Here is a 16,651-nt window from a genome sequence, read left to right on the forward strand (position 1 = left end):
GGCTAGTTTTTTGTATTTTAGTAGAGACGGGGTTTCACCGTGTTAGCCAGGATGGTCTCGATCTCCTGACCTTGTGATCCGCCCATCTCGGCCTCCCAAAGTGCTGGGATTACAGGCTTGAGCCACCGCGCCCGGCCAAAGGGAAACTTTTCACAATGTCCCCGGAGCCTTGATGTCCTGCAAATGAAGGAGGAGGATGTCCTTAAGTTCCTTGCAGCAGGAACCCACTTAGGTGGCACCAATCTTGACTTCCAGCTGGAACAGTACATCTATAAAAGGAAAAGTGGTGCCATCCACATCATAAATCTGAAGAGGACCTGGAAGAAGCTTCTGCTGGTGGCCCGTGCCATTGTTGCCATTGAAAACCCTGCTGATGTCAGTGTTATATCCTCCAGGAATACTGGCCAGAGGGCTGTGCTGAAGTTTGCTGCTGCCACTGGAGCCACTCCAATTGCTGGCTGCTTCACTCCTGGAACCTTCACTAACCAGATCCAGGCAGCCTTCCGGGAGCCATGGCTTCTTGTGGTTACTGACCCCAGGGCTGACCACCAGCCTCTTACGGAGGCGTCTTATGTTAACCTACCTACCATTGCTCTGTGTAACAAAGATTCTCCTCTGCGCTATGTGGACATTGCCATCCCATGCAACAACAAGGGAGCTCACTCAGTGGGTTTGATGTGGTGGATGCTGGCTCGGGAAGTTCTGCGCATGCGTGGCACTATTTCCCGTGAACACCCGTGGGAGGTCATGCCTGATCTCTACTTCTACAGAGATTCTGAAGAGATTGAAAAAGAAGAGCAGGCTGCTGCTGAAAAGGCAGTGACCCAGGAGGAATTTCAGGGTGAATGGACTGCTCCAGCTCCTGAGTTCACTGCTACTCAGCCCGAGGTTGCAGACTGGTCTGAAGGTGTACAGGTGCCCTCTGTGCCTATTCAGCAGTTCCCTCCTGAAGACTGGAGTGCTCAGCCTGCCACGGAAGACTGGTCTGCAGCTCCCACTGCTCAGGCCACTGAATAGGTAGGAGCAACCACTGAATGGTCTTAAGCTGTTCTTGCACGGGCTCTTAAGCAACATGGAAAAATGGTTGATGGAAAAAAAAAAACAGTTTCTAAAAAAAAAAAAAAAAAAAAAAAAGAATATGAAAAGAGGCCAGGCACGATGGCTCATGCCTGTAATCCCAGCACTTTGGGAGGCCGAGGTGGGCGGATCACGTGGTCAGGAGATCGAGACCATCCTGGCTAGCACGGTGAAACCCTGTCTTTACTAAAAATACAAAAAATTAGTCGGGCGTGGTGGCAGGCGCCTGTAATCCCAGCTACTCGGGAGGCTGAGGCAGGAGAATGGCGTGAACCTGGGAGGCAGAGCTTGCAGTGAGCTGAGATCGCACCACTGCACTACAGCCTGGTGACAGAGCAAGACTGTGTCACAAAAAAAAAATAATAATAATAATTTGAAGAGCTAGGAGCAGTGGTTTGCACCTGTAAATCCAGCTATGCAGGAGTCTGAGGTGGAAGGATTGCTTGAGGCCAGGAGTTTGAGACCAGCCTGAGGGACATAGTGAGTGACACCCTGTCTCTAAAAACTTAAAGAAAAAAAAAGCTGGGTGTGGCGGCACACACTTGCAGGCCCAGCTACTTGGAAGGCTGAGGCCAGAGGATGCTTCAGCCCAGGAGTTCGAGGCTGCAGTGAGCTGTGCTCATACCACCACACTCCAGACTGGGCAACAGAGCAAGACCCTGTGTCTAAAGAAAAAAAAATGTTAAATTTTTAAAAATATGAAAAGATAGGTAGGCAACAGACTGGGAAAACATATTGGCAAATAATATACCACATAAAGGAATAAAGAACTTGTAACTAGAATATATAAAGAACTCTTACGTCTAAATAATAAGAGAAACATCCCAACTGAAAATTGAGGCTGGTTCTACTCAGGAGGCTGAGGCAGGAGAATCGCTTGAGCCCAGGAGATGGGGTTGCAATGAACTGAGATCATGCCACTGCACTCCAGCCTGGGTGACAAGAGTGAAACTGTTCAAAGAAAAAAAGAAAAGAAAAGAAACAGAAAACAGTCTGGTTGCAGTGGCTTATGCCTGTAATCTTAGCACTTTGGGAGGCTGAGACAGGCAGATCATTTGACGTCAGGAGTTCAAGACCAGCCTGGCCAACATTGTGAAACCCTGTCTCTACTAAAAATACAGAAATTAGGGCCTAGCACGGTGTCCCATGCCTGCAATCCTAGCACTTTGGGAGGCCGAGGTGGGCGGTTTACCTTAGGTCAGGAGTTCGAGACCAACCTGGCCAACATGGTGAAACCCTGTCTCTACTCAATGTACAAAAATTAGCCAGGCATAGTGGCACACGCCTGTAATCCCAGCTACTTAGGAGGCTGAGGCAGGAGAATCACTTGAACTCAGGAGGCGGAGGTTGCAGTGAGCTGAGATCGTGCCACTGCATTCTAGCCTGGACAACAGAGCGAGACTTTGTCTCAAAAAATTAAAAAAATAAATAAATAAAAATAAATAAATAAATAAATAAATAAAATAAAAATACAAAAGTTAGCAGGGAGTGGTGACGCGGACCTCTAGTCCCAGCTGCTCGGAAGGCTGAGGTGGGAGAATCGCTTGAACCCAGGAGGAGGTTGCAGTGATCTGAGATTGCATCACTGCACTCCAACCTGGGCAACAGAGCGAGACTCCATCTCAAAAAATATGTATAAAAAAGAGAAACGTTCTTTAAAAAGAGCCTTTTTAGGCCGGGCGCAGTGGCTCAAGCCTGTAATCCCAGCACTTTGGGAGGCCGAGACGGGCGGATCACGAGGTCAGGAGATCGAGACCATCCTGGCTAACATGGTGAAACCCTGTCTCTACTAAAAAATACACAAAACTAGCCGGGTGAGGTGGCAGGCGTCTGTAGTCCCAGCTACTCGGGAGGCTGAGGCAGGAGAATGGTATAAACCTGGGAGGCGGAACTTGCAGTGAGCTGAGATCCGGCCACTGCACTCCAGCCTGGGTGACAGAGCAAAACTCCGTCTCAAAAAAAAAAAAAAAAAGAGCCTTTTTAATGATTGTATAGTATTTAATCATTATGTTTGCTTCAATGAGAATACATTTGTATTTGCAGTGATCATTGAGCCCATTCCAATGGGACAAGCTGCTAAGGACTATTTAAATTTACATATAATGCCAACTTTGCTTGAAGGACTCACAGAGCTTTGTAAGCAAAAACCAGCAGATCCTTTGGTAAGAAATATTTTTATTCACACTTAAAAATATTGTCACCAGGCATGGTGGCTCACACCTGTAATCCCAGCACTTTGGGAGGCCAAGGTGGGCGGATCCCAAGGTCAGGAATTTGAGATCAGCCTGACCAACATGGTGAAACCCCGTCTCTACTAAAAGTACAAAAATTGGCCGGGCGTGGTGGTGCGTACCTGTAATCCCAGCTACTCAGGAGACTGAGGCAGGAGAATCACTTGAACCCGGGAGGCAGAGGTTGCAGAGAGCCAAGATTGTGCCACTGCACTCCAGCCTGGGCGACAGAGTGAGACTCCATCCCCCCCAAAAAATTGTCTATGGTTTTCATGTTTAAGACATTGTGTCCTTTGAAATACTGCAAACATTGAGAACCTTTTGAAAATAAACATTTCTAGAAGGTATTTTATATACATTTTAGATACTATGTATAATTATTGATTACTTATTTTCTTGCTCTGTTTATTTATTATTATGATTATTATTTGAGACAGAGTCTTACTCTGTCGCCCAGGCTGGAATGCAGTGGCGCGATCTGGGCTCACTGCAACCTCTGCCTCCCAGGTTCAAGCAATTCTCCTGCCTCAGCCTCCCGAGTAGCTTGGATTACAGGCATGCGCCACCACACCTGGCTAATTTTTGTATTTTTAGTAGAGACAGGGTTTCTCCACGTTGGCCAGGCTGGTCTCGAACTCCTGACCTCGTGTGATCCGCCTGCCTTGGCCTCCCAAAGTGCTGGGATTACAGGTGTGAGCCACCACGCCTGGCCTGTCTTTCTTTTTTTTTTGTAGCCATCCTGCTAGATAACACAAAGTGGTTTCTCACAGTGGTTTTGATCAGCACTTCCCTAATGACTAATGTTGAGCATCTTTTCATGAGCTTGTTGGCCATTTGTATACCTTCTTTGAAGAAATGTCTATTCAAATTAAAGTCCTTTGCCGGTTTTTAAACTGGGTTGTCTTTTTGTTGAGTTAAAGTTCTTTATATTTCTAGATATTAAACCCTTATTAGATATATGATTTGCAAATATTGTCTTCCATTTTGTAGGTTGTCTTTTCACTTTCTTGATAATGTCCTTTAATGTATAAACATTTTTCATTTGATGAAATCCAATTTATTTATTTTTTTCTTTTATTTCTTGTGCTTTTGGTGTCATGTCTAAGAATCCATTGTAAAATCCAAATCCAAGGTCATGAAAATTTTCCCCTATGTTTTATGTTTTCTTTTAAGATTTTTTCTTTTCCTTTTTTTTTTTTTTTTTTTTTTTGAGACATTTGAGTCTTTGCTGCCCATGCTGGAGTCCAGTGGCACAATCTTGGCTCACTTCAACCTCTGCCTCCTGGGTTCAAGTGATTCTTGTGCACCAGCCTCCCAAGTAGCTGGGACCACAGGAGCACACTGCCACACCCAGCTAATTTTTAACATTTTTTGTAGAGATGGCGTCTCCCTGTGTTGCCGAGGCTGGTCTTAAACTCCGGGTCTCAAGTGATCTTCCTACCTTGGCCTCCAAAAGTGTTGAGATTACAGGTGTGAGTCACTGCACTGGCCTCTTTTAAGATGTTTATTGTTTTAGCTCTTATATTTAGGTCATTGGTCCATTGTGAGTTCATTTTTGTATATGGTGTGGTATAGGGGTCCAACTTTATCCATTTGCATGTGGAAATCCAATTGTCCTAGTACCATCTGTTGAAGAGACTGTTCTTTCTCCATGAATGGACTTGGTACCCTTGTCAAAAATTTGTTGACCATAGATGCCTGGGTTTATTCCTGGATTCTCATTCTTTTTTAAAAATATGAAATGCTTCATAAATGGTGCATCATCCTTGCACAGGGGCCATGCTAATAACCTCTCTGTATCATTCCAGTTTTGGTGTATGTGCTGCCGAAGAGAGCACTGGACTCTTAGGTCTATTCTATTGGTCTACATGTCTGGCATAAGGATGTAATTACCACACTGTGCTGACTACTGTAGCTTTGTAGAAGGTTTTGAAATTGAGAGTACAAGTCAGTCCTCCAACTTTGTTCTTTTTCATGATTGTTTTGGCTCCTCAGAACCCCTTGCAATTTCATATGAATTTGAGGATTGGCTTTCCATTTCTGCAAAAAAAGCTTGTTGGACATTTGGCAAGAGCTGCATTGGATCTGTAGATTGCTTTGGGTAGTATTGACATCTTGACAATATCAAGTCTTCCTATCCATGAAAAATAATGTCTTCTCATTTATTTAGGTATTCTTCAATTTCTTTCAGCAATGTTTTACAATTCTTAATGTATAAGCCTTTCACTTCTTGGGTTAAATTTATCCCTTGGCATTTTCTTTGTCTATTGTATGCTACAATAGCTATATGTTATTGTAAATGAAAGTGATTTAAAAATTTTTTTTGGACTGTCATTGCTGATGTATAGAAATACAATTGATTTTTGTGTATTGATCTTATAACCTACATCTTTGCTGAATTTATTAGCTCTAGTGGCTTCCTTGTAAATTCCTTAGGATTTTCCACATATAGGTTTATGCCATCTGTGATTAGAGATAGTTTCACTTCTTTCTTTCCAGTTTGGATCTATTCTTGACAATCTTGCATAATGTAAATCCAAATGTTTCCATTTCTAATGGTCATTTTCTTAAAGTGATTTTGAAAACTGTTGGCCGGGCGCGGTGGCTCAAGCCTGTAATCCCAGCACTTTGGGAGGCCAAGACAGGCGGATCACGAAGTCAGGAGATCGAAACCATCCTGACTAACACGGTGAAACCCTGTCTCTACTAAAAATATAAAAAACTAGCTGGGCGAGGTGGCAGGCGCCTGTAGTCCCAGCTACTGGGGAGGCTGAGGCAGGAGAATGGCGTAAACCCGGGAGGCAGAGCTTGCAGTGAGCTGAGATCCGGCCACTGTACTCCAGCCCGGGCAACAGAGCGAGACTCCGTCTCAAAAAAAAAAAAAAAAAAAAAGAAAACTGTCTAAGTTTCCAGTTGATATAGTATATATTGAAAGGAAATATGTAACTGTTTCTTAACTTAAGGTTTTTTCTTTTTCCCCCATAGATTTGGCTAGCTGATTGGCTGCTGAAAAATAATCCTAACAAACCCAAACTTTGTCACCACCATCCAATTGTAGAAGAACCTTATTAAAAAAATCCTCAAAAGAACAAATCATGAACTATCTTATTGTAGAAGGCTGTATTTCTATTGTTTGAAAAAATTATTTCTAGGGTTTAAGTAACTACAAGTAAAATAAATTTATTTCTTAAAAATAAGTGTTAAAGGAATAACTATTCTATGAAGCAGATAACATTAAGGTAAAATATAGGCTTAGAGTATGTTTTTTTTTTTTTTTTTTTTTTTTTGAGATGGAGTCTCGCTCTGTCACCCAGGCTGGAGTGCAGTGACCGGATCTCGGCTCACTGCAAGCTCCGCCTCCCGGGTTCACGCCATTCTCCTGCCTCAGCCTCTCCAGTAGCTGGGACTACAGGCGCCCGCCACCTCGCCCGGCTAGTTTTTTGTATTTTTTTAGTAGAGACGGGGTTTCACCGTGTTAGCCAGGATGGTCTCGATCTCCTGACCTCGTGATCCGCCTGTCTCGGCCTCCCAAAGTGCTGGGATTACAGGCTTGAGCCACTGCGCCTGGCCTAAAGTATGATTTTAATAGTGATGTGGGGCCGGGCGCGGTGGTTCACACCTGTAATCCCAGCACTTTGGGAGGCCGAGGAGGCCGAGGTGGGTGGATCATGAGGTCAGGCGATCGAGACCATGGTGAAACCCCGTCTCTACTAAAACTACAAAAAATTAGCTGGGCGCAGTGGCAGGTGCCTGTAGTCCCAGCTACTCAGGAGGCTGAGGCAGGAGAATGGCGTGAACCTGGGAGGCGGAGCTTGCAGTGAGCTGAGATCGTGCCACTGCACTCCAGCCTGGGTGACAGAGCAAGACTCCGTCTCAAAACAAAACAGAACAAAACAAAACAAAAAAAACAATGATGTAACACTAGGTAATGGAAAACTGATGTAAGATGTTGCTAGATGTTTTTCTTAAGTTTGAGAAGTAAGACATAAAGTTTAGTTATACATTTTCCCAAGCACATATCCTATATCTAGATACATAATTAATGCACAGTTGAGATAGTCTAGTTTAAAAGGCATAGTAGGTGCTTTTGTAGGCCATAAGCATGATAATTTGGTTTCATGCTTATGTGTGAGATATGCTTGCCTCAAACCTTGTTACAGCATCATCACATTACCTGTTTGATGTAAAAAGTAAAAAATAGAAAGGTGTAAATATATAAATAATTTTTTGGTACAATGAAAATGGCCAGAACTAGGGGATGATCTTAAACTAATCACTTGGATAACTATTAGCCTGGTGCAAAAGCAATTGTGGTTTTTGCCATTAAAAAACAGTGGCAAAAACCACAATCATGGCTGGTCTTGGTGGCTAACGCCTGTAGTTCCAGCACATTGGGAGGCCGAGGTGCGTGGATCACCTGAGATTGGGAGTTTGAGACCAGCCTGACCAACATGGAGGAACCCCGTCTCTACTAAAAATATAAAATTAGCTGGGCCTCCCAAAGTGCTAGGATTACAGGCTTGAGCCACCGTGCCTGGCCTTTTTTGTTTTATTTTGAGACGGAGTCTTGCTCTGTCACCAGGCTAGAGTGCAGTGGCATGATCTCAGCTCACTGCAACCTCCGCTTCTCGGGTTCAAGCGATTCTTCTGCCTTAGCCTCCCGAATAGCTGGGACTACAGGCGCACACCACCACGCCCAGCTAATTTTTGTATTTTTAGTAGAGACTGGGTTTCACTATGTTGGCCAGAATGGTCTCGAACTCCTGACGTTGTGATCCCCCTGCCTCAGCCTCCTAAATGCTGGGATTACAGGCGTTGAGCCACCGCGCTCAGCCTGTCTTTTAAATAAATGGGTGTCTTGAGAAGAGGGACAGTCTTATATTAAAAGAGAGTTAAGATATATAATCAAAATCAGTACCTGTTCCTAGGTTGGACCCTGGTTTAGGCAGACAGGCTACAAAGAACATTCTGAGACAACTGAGAAGATTTGAATCTAGACTGAGTATTAGATGAGATGAAAATACATTGCCTTGTGCCTGTAATCCCAGCTACTCAGGAGGCTGAGGCACAAGAATCACTTGAACCTGGGAGGTGGAAGTTGCAGTGAGCTGAGACTGCACCCCTGCACTCCAGCCTGTGCAACAGAATGAGACCCTGTATCAAAAAAAAAAAAAAAAAAAAAAAAGAAAAGAAAATATAATGTAAGAAAATAGAAAGAAAGATTGTTAGCTGAAAAAAAGCATGTTACAAAACAATATGCACAGTGTGCACCCATTTAATTTTGGTTTTGATTTTGTTTTGTTTTAATAAGATAGGGTCCCGCTATGTTGCCCAGGCTGGTCCCAAACTCTGGGGCTCAAGCAATCCTCCTGCCTTGGCCTCCCAAAGTGTTAGGTTTATAGGCATGAGCCATTGTGCCCAGCCATATGTTCTCATTTAGATTAAAAAATGAATAAATAAATGTGTATAGAATAATATGTAGAAGGATACCCACTCAAGTATTATTATCTATAATCTCTGGATGGTAGAAATATTTTATTTTTCTTCTTTTGCTTAGCTGTATTTTAAATTTTTCTACAGCATTTATGTAACTACTTTTGTAATTAAAATAAACATCAAGATTACGAAAAATAAATGTTGTAACAAATGTCAACTTTAAAAGGGCTGGCAGGCCGGGCGCGGTGGCTCAAGCCTGTAATCCCAGCACTTTGGGAGGCCAAGACGGGCGGATCACGAGGTCAGGAGATCGAGACCATCCTGGCTAACATGGTGAAACCCCGTCTCTACTAAAAATACAAAAAACTAGCCGGGCGAGGTGGTGGGCGCCTGTAATCCCAGCTACTCAGGAGGCTGAGGCAGGAGAATGGCATAAAGCCGGGAGGCGGAGCTTGCAGTGAGCTGAGATCCGGCCACTGCACTCCAGCCTGGGAGACAGAGCAAGACTCCGTCTCAAAAAAAAAAAAAAAAAAAAAAAAAAAAAAGGGCTGGCAACACTTCCTTATTAATAGACTGTGTTTAAGCTGTCAGTGGCTAAGATGTTTTGCAAGTTCTCAGTGTTGGTATTTTTCTGAAGTTTTGGACATACTCCTTCTGAGTCTGTGTGCCCACTGTATTTCAAAACACCTTTAACATCAGCGTTGGGAGAACAAACCAAAATCTTAAAAATAAATAGCTGGGCACGGTGGCTCACACCTGTAATCCCAGCACTTTGGGAGGCTGAGGTGGGCGGATCACGAGGTCAGGAGATCGAGACCATCCTGGCTAACACAGTGAAACCCCGTCTCTACTAAAAATGCAAAAAATTAGCCGGGCGTGGTGGCAGGCGCCTGTAGTCCCAGCTACTCGGGAGGCTGAGGCAGGAGAATGGTGTGAACCCGGGAGACAAGGCAGAGCTTGCAGTGAGCTGAGATCGTGCCATTGCACCACTGCACTGTAGCGTGGGCGACAGAGCGAGACTCCATCTCAGAAACAAACAAACAAAACAAAACAAAACAAAAGATAAATAATAAGTTGTTATATTTTTTAGCAATGACCAAGGACATACAGGAAAAAGCAAATCATTTTTACAGTAGGATTCCAGTGTGACAGCTTTAGGAGGTCATTTCTGCATTCAAAGCCTCTGTCATGGAGAAAAGAAAAAAAAGGGCAGCATTGTGTGTAGCAAAAAATTCCAACTGGGTGTGGTGGCTCATGCCTATACTCCTGGCACTTTGGGAGGCCAAAGCAGGAGGATCACTTGAGGCCAAGAGTTCAAGACCAGCCTGGGCAACATAGCAAAACCACGTCTCTACAAAAAGTATAAAAATTAGCTGGGTGTAGTGGCCTGCACTTCTGGTCTCAAGCCACTTGGGAAGCTGAGGTGGAAGGATTGCTTGAGCCCAGTAGGTCAAGGCTGCCGTAAGCCATAATCATACCAGTGCTCTGCAGCCTAGGGGACAGAGGAAGATTCTGTCTAAACATATCAAACATAAAAAAGAAAGAAAGAAAGAAAGAAAAATTCTGTGCTGGTAGTCATCTCCAATCCAGACCTGCCATTCATTGTTGTTGTTGTTGTTTTAATGGAGCGGGAGCTGAGTGCCGTGGCTCATGCCTGTAATTCCAACGTTTTGGTAGACTGAGGTGGGCCAATCACTTGAGCCCAGTAGTTTGAGACCAGCCTGGGCAACATGGGGAAACCACATCTCTAGTAAAAATACAAAAATTAGCTGGACATAGTGGTGCATGCCTGTAGTCCCAGCTACTTGTGAGGCTGAGGCAGGAGGATCTCTTTTTTTTTTTTTTTTTGAGACGGAGTCTCGCTCTGTCGCCCAGCCTGGAGTGCAGTGGCCGGATCTCAGCTCACTGCAAGCTCCCCCTCCCAGGTTCACGCCGTTCTCCTGCCTCAGCCTCCCGGCCAGTAGCTGGGACTACAGGCGCCCGCCACCTCTCGCCCGGCTAGTTTTTTATTTTGTATTTTTTTAGTAGAGACGGGGTTTCACCGTGTTAGCCAGGATGGTCTCGATCTCCTGACCTCGTGGTCCGCCCGTCTCGGCCTCCCAAAGTGCTGGGATTACAGGCTTGAGCCACCACACCCAGCCAGGCAGGAGGATCATTTAAGCCCAGAAGGTCAAGGCTGCAGTGAGCCATGATTGTGTAACTGCACACCAGCCTGAGCGACAGTGCTAGAACCTGTCTCAAAATAAATAAATAAATAAAAATAAAATGGAAGGGGAAAAGTGGAGAAAAGCAGACTAATTTAAGATATATTTTAGGGATCGGTAGACAAATCCACATGCAAATGGAAAATAATATAGTTATCATGGAATTCTTTAATTTTGCACACATTTGATTTCCTTACTTCATGAGCCAGGAACTGGGAAGTGCAGCATAAGGTGAGTAGGAAAATGAGAAGTCTGCCTTCTTGTTTACTTCCAAAATAACTAGAAGAGGAGAAGTCTGTCTTCCAACATAACCTGTTAAGTGTTACCAAAGTACTGTGCATGCATTTGTGGTTGTTAAGTACTGGTGCCTTAATGCATTTTTATCATACAGAATCATAGCGTGGCATCCTTGTTAAGCATGATATGTCATTTTGTTTGGTTCCTTTCTCCAGGACTCAAACTAAAGAGAGCCAAAAAAGCAAGCAAGCATGCAGCTCTCTTAAAACTTGAAACTAAACAGAAGTTTAGATTCCTCTCTTTTTTCTTTAGAAGTTTAGATCTGGGATGGCATCTAGAAGCCCCCTCTTCCCAGGCCTCTTGCCAATCTTCTTGTACTTAACCAGAATAAACGGTACATGTCTAACCTGGGCATTCCTACTTAAGTTTCTATTTGTGTGCATGTGTGTGGCCTGGGGATGGGGGACGTGGGTGTGGGATTTTGGAGCATGAGATAATGCTTGGAGAAAGGAGCCCAGGGCAATAACTTGTCTGTCCTGTGTTAAGGGTGTCATGGATAAGCTTGATTTGAAAGTTATATAGTATTTGAGAAGTACTCTCCCAGTTCAGAAATACTGCCACTTCTCTTATGCAGTTAACTCTTTATAAGAACTGTTCAGATGATGCTTTTATTATTATTTTTTCTTTTTGATACAGAGTCTTCTGTCACCCAGGCTGAAGTGCAGCAACACTGTCATAGCTCACTGCAGCCTTGACCTCCTGGGCTCAAGTGGTCCTCCCACCTCAGCCTCCTAAGTAGCTGGGAATACAGGCATGAGCCACCACGCCCAGCTAATTAAAATAATTTTTTTGTAGAGACGGGGTCTCACTTTGTTGCCCAGGCTGGTGTTTTACTCCTGGGCTCAAGCTATTCTTCTGCTTTGGCCTCTCAAAGTGTTCAGATTACAGGCGTGAGCCACTGCACCTGGTCTAAGACTTGATTTTTGATTCAGAGATGGTCCAGTTCTTCTCAGTTTGCTATTTCTGTGACTTCAATTGCTTTCCTTGGGTTCTCTGTTTTTGTTAGTCCCCTTACTAGTAACATTCTCTATATTATCTTTACACCTTTCATTTAAGATCCATAATTATGTTCCAAAAGTTAATTATATCTCAGAAACTCCCAGGCTTATGAGAGAAATTTACTGACGGAGAAGTTTATTTCTAAAGATAGAGTCCAGTGATTTCTGGCAATTTTATATAACTTTCTTCCACCTCACCAAAGGACATGACTAAAGAAAAAGATCTTTGTGAAGCAGTCGTGCATTAGCTTTCCCATTAATTTAATTAGAGCCTCTAATACATAGGAAAGCGGAGATGACTACATAAAATAACTCTTCCTTTCCTGCTTCCAGGGTGATCCAAGAAATTTCTCTCTCCCCATCCAAATCAAGGGTTGATGACACTGCTGTGATTGATGCCTTTTGTTCCCAGACCAAATTGTTTTTTATAGCCTACCCCCTGCCAGCAGTTTCCAAAGCGCCACTGCCATCAGCTCCAGAGGGAATCCCTTCCTCAGGCTCCCTGGGCAGCAGCTGCAGGGCGATGGCAGGGAGCACAGAATGGGAGGAGAAAGCAACGTGCAGACAAATGGGCAGCTAATCAGACCAACAGCCCAATCACTAGACCCATAAAAAAATTCCATTCCCCACCTCCACTAACCTCATCTGCATTTTTTTGGCCAAGGTGGGGAGAATGCTCCTTGAAAAGTTATGCTTCATACGATCTATCAAAGCAGGCTCAAATTATTGCTCCCCACACCTTTTTCTTTCTCAAGCCAATTGTGCTTGTTTAGCCCAATAGTTATCAAATCACTACAGACCTTACAGATACTAAAAGGACAATTAGGGAATATTATGAACAACTTTATGCCAGTACATCAAACAAATTAGATGAAATAAACAAAGCCTTTGAAAAATGCAAACTACCAACAGTGTGTCAAACTAAAGCACAATTTCTGGCTCTTCCTTTAAACTTTTTTTCAAAGTTTGTATCTCTCTCAATTTTCTTTTTTTTTTTTTTTTTTTTTTTTTGAGACGGAGTCTTGCTCTGTCGCCCGAGCTGGAGTGCAGTGGCCAGATCTCAGCTCACTGCAAGCTCCGCCTCCCGGGTTTACGCCATTCTCCTGCCTCAGCCTCCCGAGTAGCTGGGACTACAGGCGCCCGCCACCTCGCCCGGCTAGTTTTTTGTATTTTTAGTAGAGACGGGGTTTCACTGTGTTAGCCAGGATGGTCTCGATCTCCTGACCTCGTGATCCGCCCGTCTCGGCCTCCCAAAGTGCTGGGATTACAGGCTTGAGCCACCGCGCCCGGCCCATCTCTCTCAATTTTCAGGATATTTCATTTTAAAGCAGCCTTACTGAGCTTACTTAATTAGCATTCTCAACTGTTCTACTAGGAACTGGTTACTTCTCAACACAAGTTATCTAATTGTGGAGTGGAGAGGGTTAAGCTATTTTATAAGAATAAGCATCTCCATCTTGAGGGGGAGGATAATACATCTTAATCAGGATTTTAAAATCCTGATCCTTCTGGGCAGCCTTTATGTTGAGGCCAGAAGGACAGCTTCTCTGAACTTTAGTGTTTCTGGTCCTAGCCAGTGTGAGAACATTTCAAGGAGTCTTTAACATATATATGTGGTTAGAGTCTTCTTGTACCATAAAATGGTTAGACAAGGACCAATATAAAGCAGTCAGTCTGCAATGAGGTTGGAGCTTTAGAGACAAGCACATCCTTTTCAGTGGTGCTTGCTTTTATAATGTGTCATTTAGCAAATGGACCATGAAGAATTCGTCATGCCAAACTCCTAACCATCTGATGACTGGGTACGGACTAAACATCTCAGATGAAAATGTTTAGACTTTAAGCCTTCAGTCTTTCAAAGTTCAATTAAAATAAAGTACTATATCTAATGGGACTCTTAAGTTCTAGTTTAACTTAGCCTGTTTGCAGCTTTTATAGATACAGGTTCAACATGTAAATGGCAAACCATTATCAATTCCTTTATGCTTCTCAGGGATGATTTAAGAAAATGTAATATTTGAAACTGTTGTCATCTTTGTGGTGAGAAACAAATATGTATCCTAAATTAAATTAAAATGTAATATTATTGGGGTATTTTCCCTTTGGTTAAATCATATTATTATATCTTTCTGTTGCTAAAATGGAAGGTGCCAACCTGAACACACTATTGTGTGTAGGAAGTCAGACTCTTTGTTTAGCTTCCTGTAGGTTCTGGGTGCCCCCGCGCCCTCCTCCTTCAATTCTTCGATAGCTACCCGGCTCTAAGGCTTGGCTTTAAGTTCTCCTAAGCTATCTGAGCTGGCTTTTTCACTGGATTCCCTACCCTTTTCTCTTCATGTAGTGCTTTTTTCTTCTTCCTCTATTCTTTTTAAAGAATCTTTTTTCCTGCCCTTCAGGAAAAAAGAATGCTCTTCATTCTTTTGAAAGAGAAAAAAGATGCTCTTCATCTTTTTTCCTGCCCTTAACTTGATCATTTCCCTCTATATTTAGAATGCATCTGACCTCCACATAACGGCTATAAAGATTTTGAAATGATGGTGGCCAGGTGCGGTGGGTCATGCCTGTAATCCCAGCACTTTGGGAGGCCGAGGCGGGCGGATCACCTAAGGTCGGGAGTTCAAGACCAGCCTGACCAACATGGAGAAACCCTGTCTTTACTAAAAATACAAAATTGGCCGGGTGTGGTGGCATATGCCTGTAATCCCAACTACTAGGGAGGCTGAGGCAGGAGAATCACTTGAACCTGGGAGGCGGAGGTTGTGGTGAGCCGAGATTGTGCCATTGCACTCCAGCCTGGGCAACAAGAGTGAAACTCCGTCTCAAAAAAAAAAAAAAAAAAAAGATTTTGAAATGATGAAGCATGTCACAAAGTAGAGGAATTTTTGTGGGGGTGGGGGTGGGGGACGGAGTCTTGCTTTGTCACCTAGACTGGAGTGCAATGGCACAATCTGAGCTCACTACAACCTCTGCCCCCCAGGTTCAAGCAATTCTCCTGCCTCAGCCTCCCAAGTAGCTGGGATTACAGGCACCTGCCACCACACCCAGCTAATTTTTGTATTTTTAGTGGAGATGGGATTTCACTATATTGGCCAGGCTGGTCTCGAACTCCTGACCTTAGGTGATCCACCCACCTCAGCCTCCCAAAGTGCTGGGATTACAGGCGTGAGCCACTGTGCCCAGCCAAGTGGAGGGATTTAAAACAGTATACTAACGCGATTTGTTGCTGTTCCAGTTGGCCATGGGACTCAAGTTGAATGGACACTTCCTGTATTGATACTGAAAACAGATCCTACATCCTATGTCCATTGAGTAATTAGGTTTGAAATTAATTCTGTCTACTTTGTGACAATTAACAATTACTTATTGAGTAGTGTGTAACTCATAAGGTAAAAATAAATTTTATATTTATGTTAGTCTGACATTCAGGGCTCCCACATACTGGCCAGTGCTTATCTTTCTTTTTTTTTTTTTTGAGACGGAGTCTCAGTCTGTGGCCCAGGCTGGAGTGTAGTGGCCGGATCCTGGCTCACTGCAAGCTCCGCCTCCTGGGTTCACGCCATTCTCCTGCCTCAGCCTCCTGAGTAGCTGGGACTACAGGCGCCCGCCACCTCGCCCGGCTAGTTTTTTGTATTTTTTAGTAGAGGCGGGGTTTCACCGTGTTAGCCAGGATGGTCTCGATCTCCTGACCTTGTGATCCGCCCGCCTCGGCCTCCCAAAGTGCTGGGATTACAGGCTTGAGCCACCGCGCCCGGCCAATCTTTCTAATGCTTATTTTCCTAATCTCCCCTGTACCTGCCTTTATGGACTCTGCTCTAGCTAGAGTGGTCTATTTGCTCCCTTGCTCACTCCAGTCTACATTTGCTAAAGCCATTCTCTTCCTTTGCCCTTGCTCGCCAAGATCACAAACACTGGAAGACCCTCCTCTTTTCTGCTTGTACAATTTCAAGCCTACAAGATAATTTCCTGTAATTTTGCTCTAATACGTGCTTATCTCTTGTGCCTGTGAACTACTCATACTTAAATTCTGACTTGGCTTGTAGTTAATAATATATTCCCTTGACATAATGTGCTGGACAGTACATTATGAAGTGATTTAACATTTGGTCTTTGGAGACAGCAAAGCAGTTTTTACAAACATTTATGTATTTTTAAAGTGGGTTACCTGGCCACCTCCCAAACAAGAATAGGTTCGTTCAGTCTCCCAGCAAAGCCGTTTTTATCATGATTCCATAACTTCCTCACTCTGTGACAATGGGGAAAGTTGCTTAATCTTGCTGAGTCACAGTTTCCTCATCGATACAGTGGGGATAATGGTAGTTCCTATCTCACAGGACTGTTGTGAGGACTAAATGAGATAATATATGTAAAAGTATATAACAGTGCCTATTGGCAAAGAGTAAGCATTCAA

The 16,651-nt window shown here is 43.8% G+C and overlaps 2 protein-coding genes and 2 non-coding genes across 4 annotated transcripts in view; 3 read left to right on the top strand and 1 right to left on the bottom strand.

Moving 5' to 3' along the window:
• Positions 1-6,502, top strand: part of NME5 (NME/NM23 family member 5) — a 26,106-nt gene extending 19,604 nt beyond the window's left edge. The window contains exons 5-6 of the mRNA XM_023195515.1: positions 3,121-3,239; positions 6,294-6,502. Of these exons, the coding sequence (XP_023051283.1) occupies positions 3,121-3,239; positions 6,294-6,380 (206 nt within the window). The 3' untranslated portion in view covers positions 6,381-6,502. The remainder of the gene's footprint in view (positions 1-3,120; positions 3,240-6,293) is intronic.
• On the top strand, positions 143-1,137 carry LOC113224874 (40S ribosomal protein SA-like). Its single transcript, XM_026454503.1, has one exon. It carries the CDS (start codon positions 184-186, stop codon positions 1,015-1,017), a length of 834 nt encoding a protein of 277 aa, XP_026310288.1. The 5' UTR covers positions 143-183; the 3' UTR covers positions 1,018-1,137.
• Positions 5,039-5,146, bottom strand: LOC111530966. The gene has a single exon (XR_002728079.1). It is a non-coding gene; the product is annotated as a U6 spliceosomal RNA (small nuclear RNA).
• An 887-nt stretch (positions 6,503-7,389) lies between the features above and the next one.
• Positions 7,390-7,492, top strand: LOC111531100. The gene has a single exon (XR_002728136.1). It is a non-coding gene; the product is annotated as a small nucleolar RNA U13 (small nucleolar RNA).
• The last annotated feature ends 9,159 nt before the right edge of the window (positions 7,493-16,651 follow it).

The sequence above is a fragment of the Piliocolobus tephrosceles genome, chromosome 4 (genome assembly GCF_002776525.5).
Source record: "Piliocolobus tephrosceles isolate RC106 chromosome 4, ASM277652v3, whole genome shotgun sequence".
NCBI lineage: Eukaryota > Metazoa > Chordata > Mammalia > Primates > Cercopithecidae > Piliocolobus > Piliocolobus tephrosceles.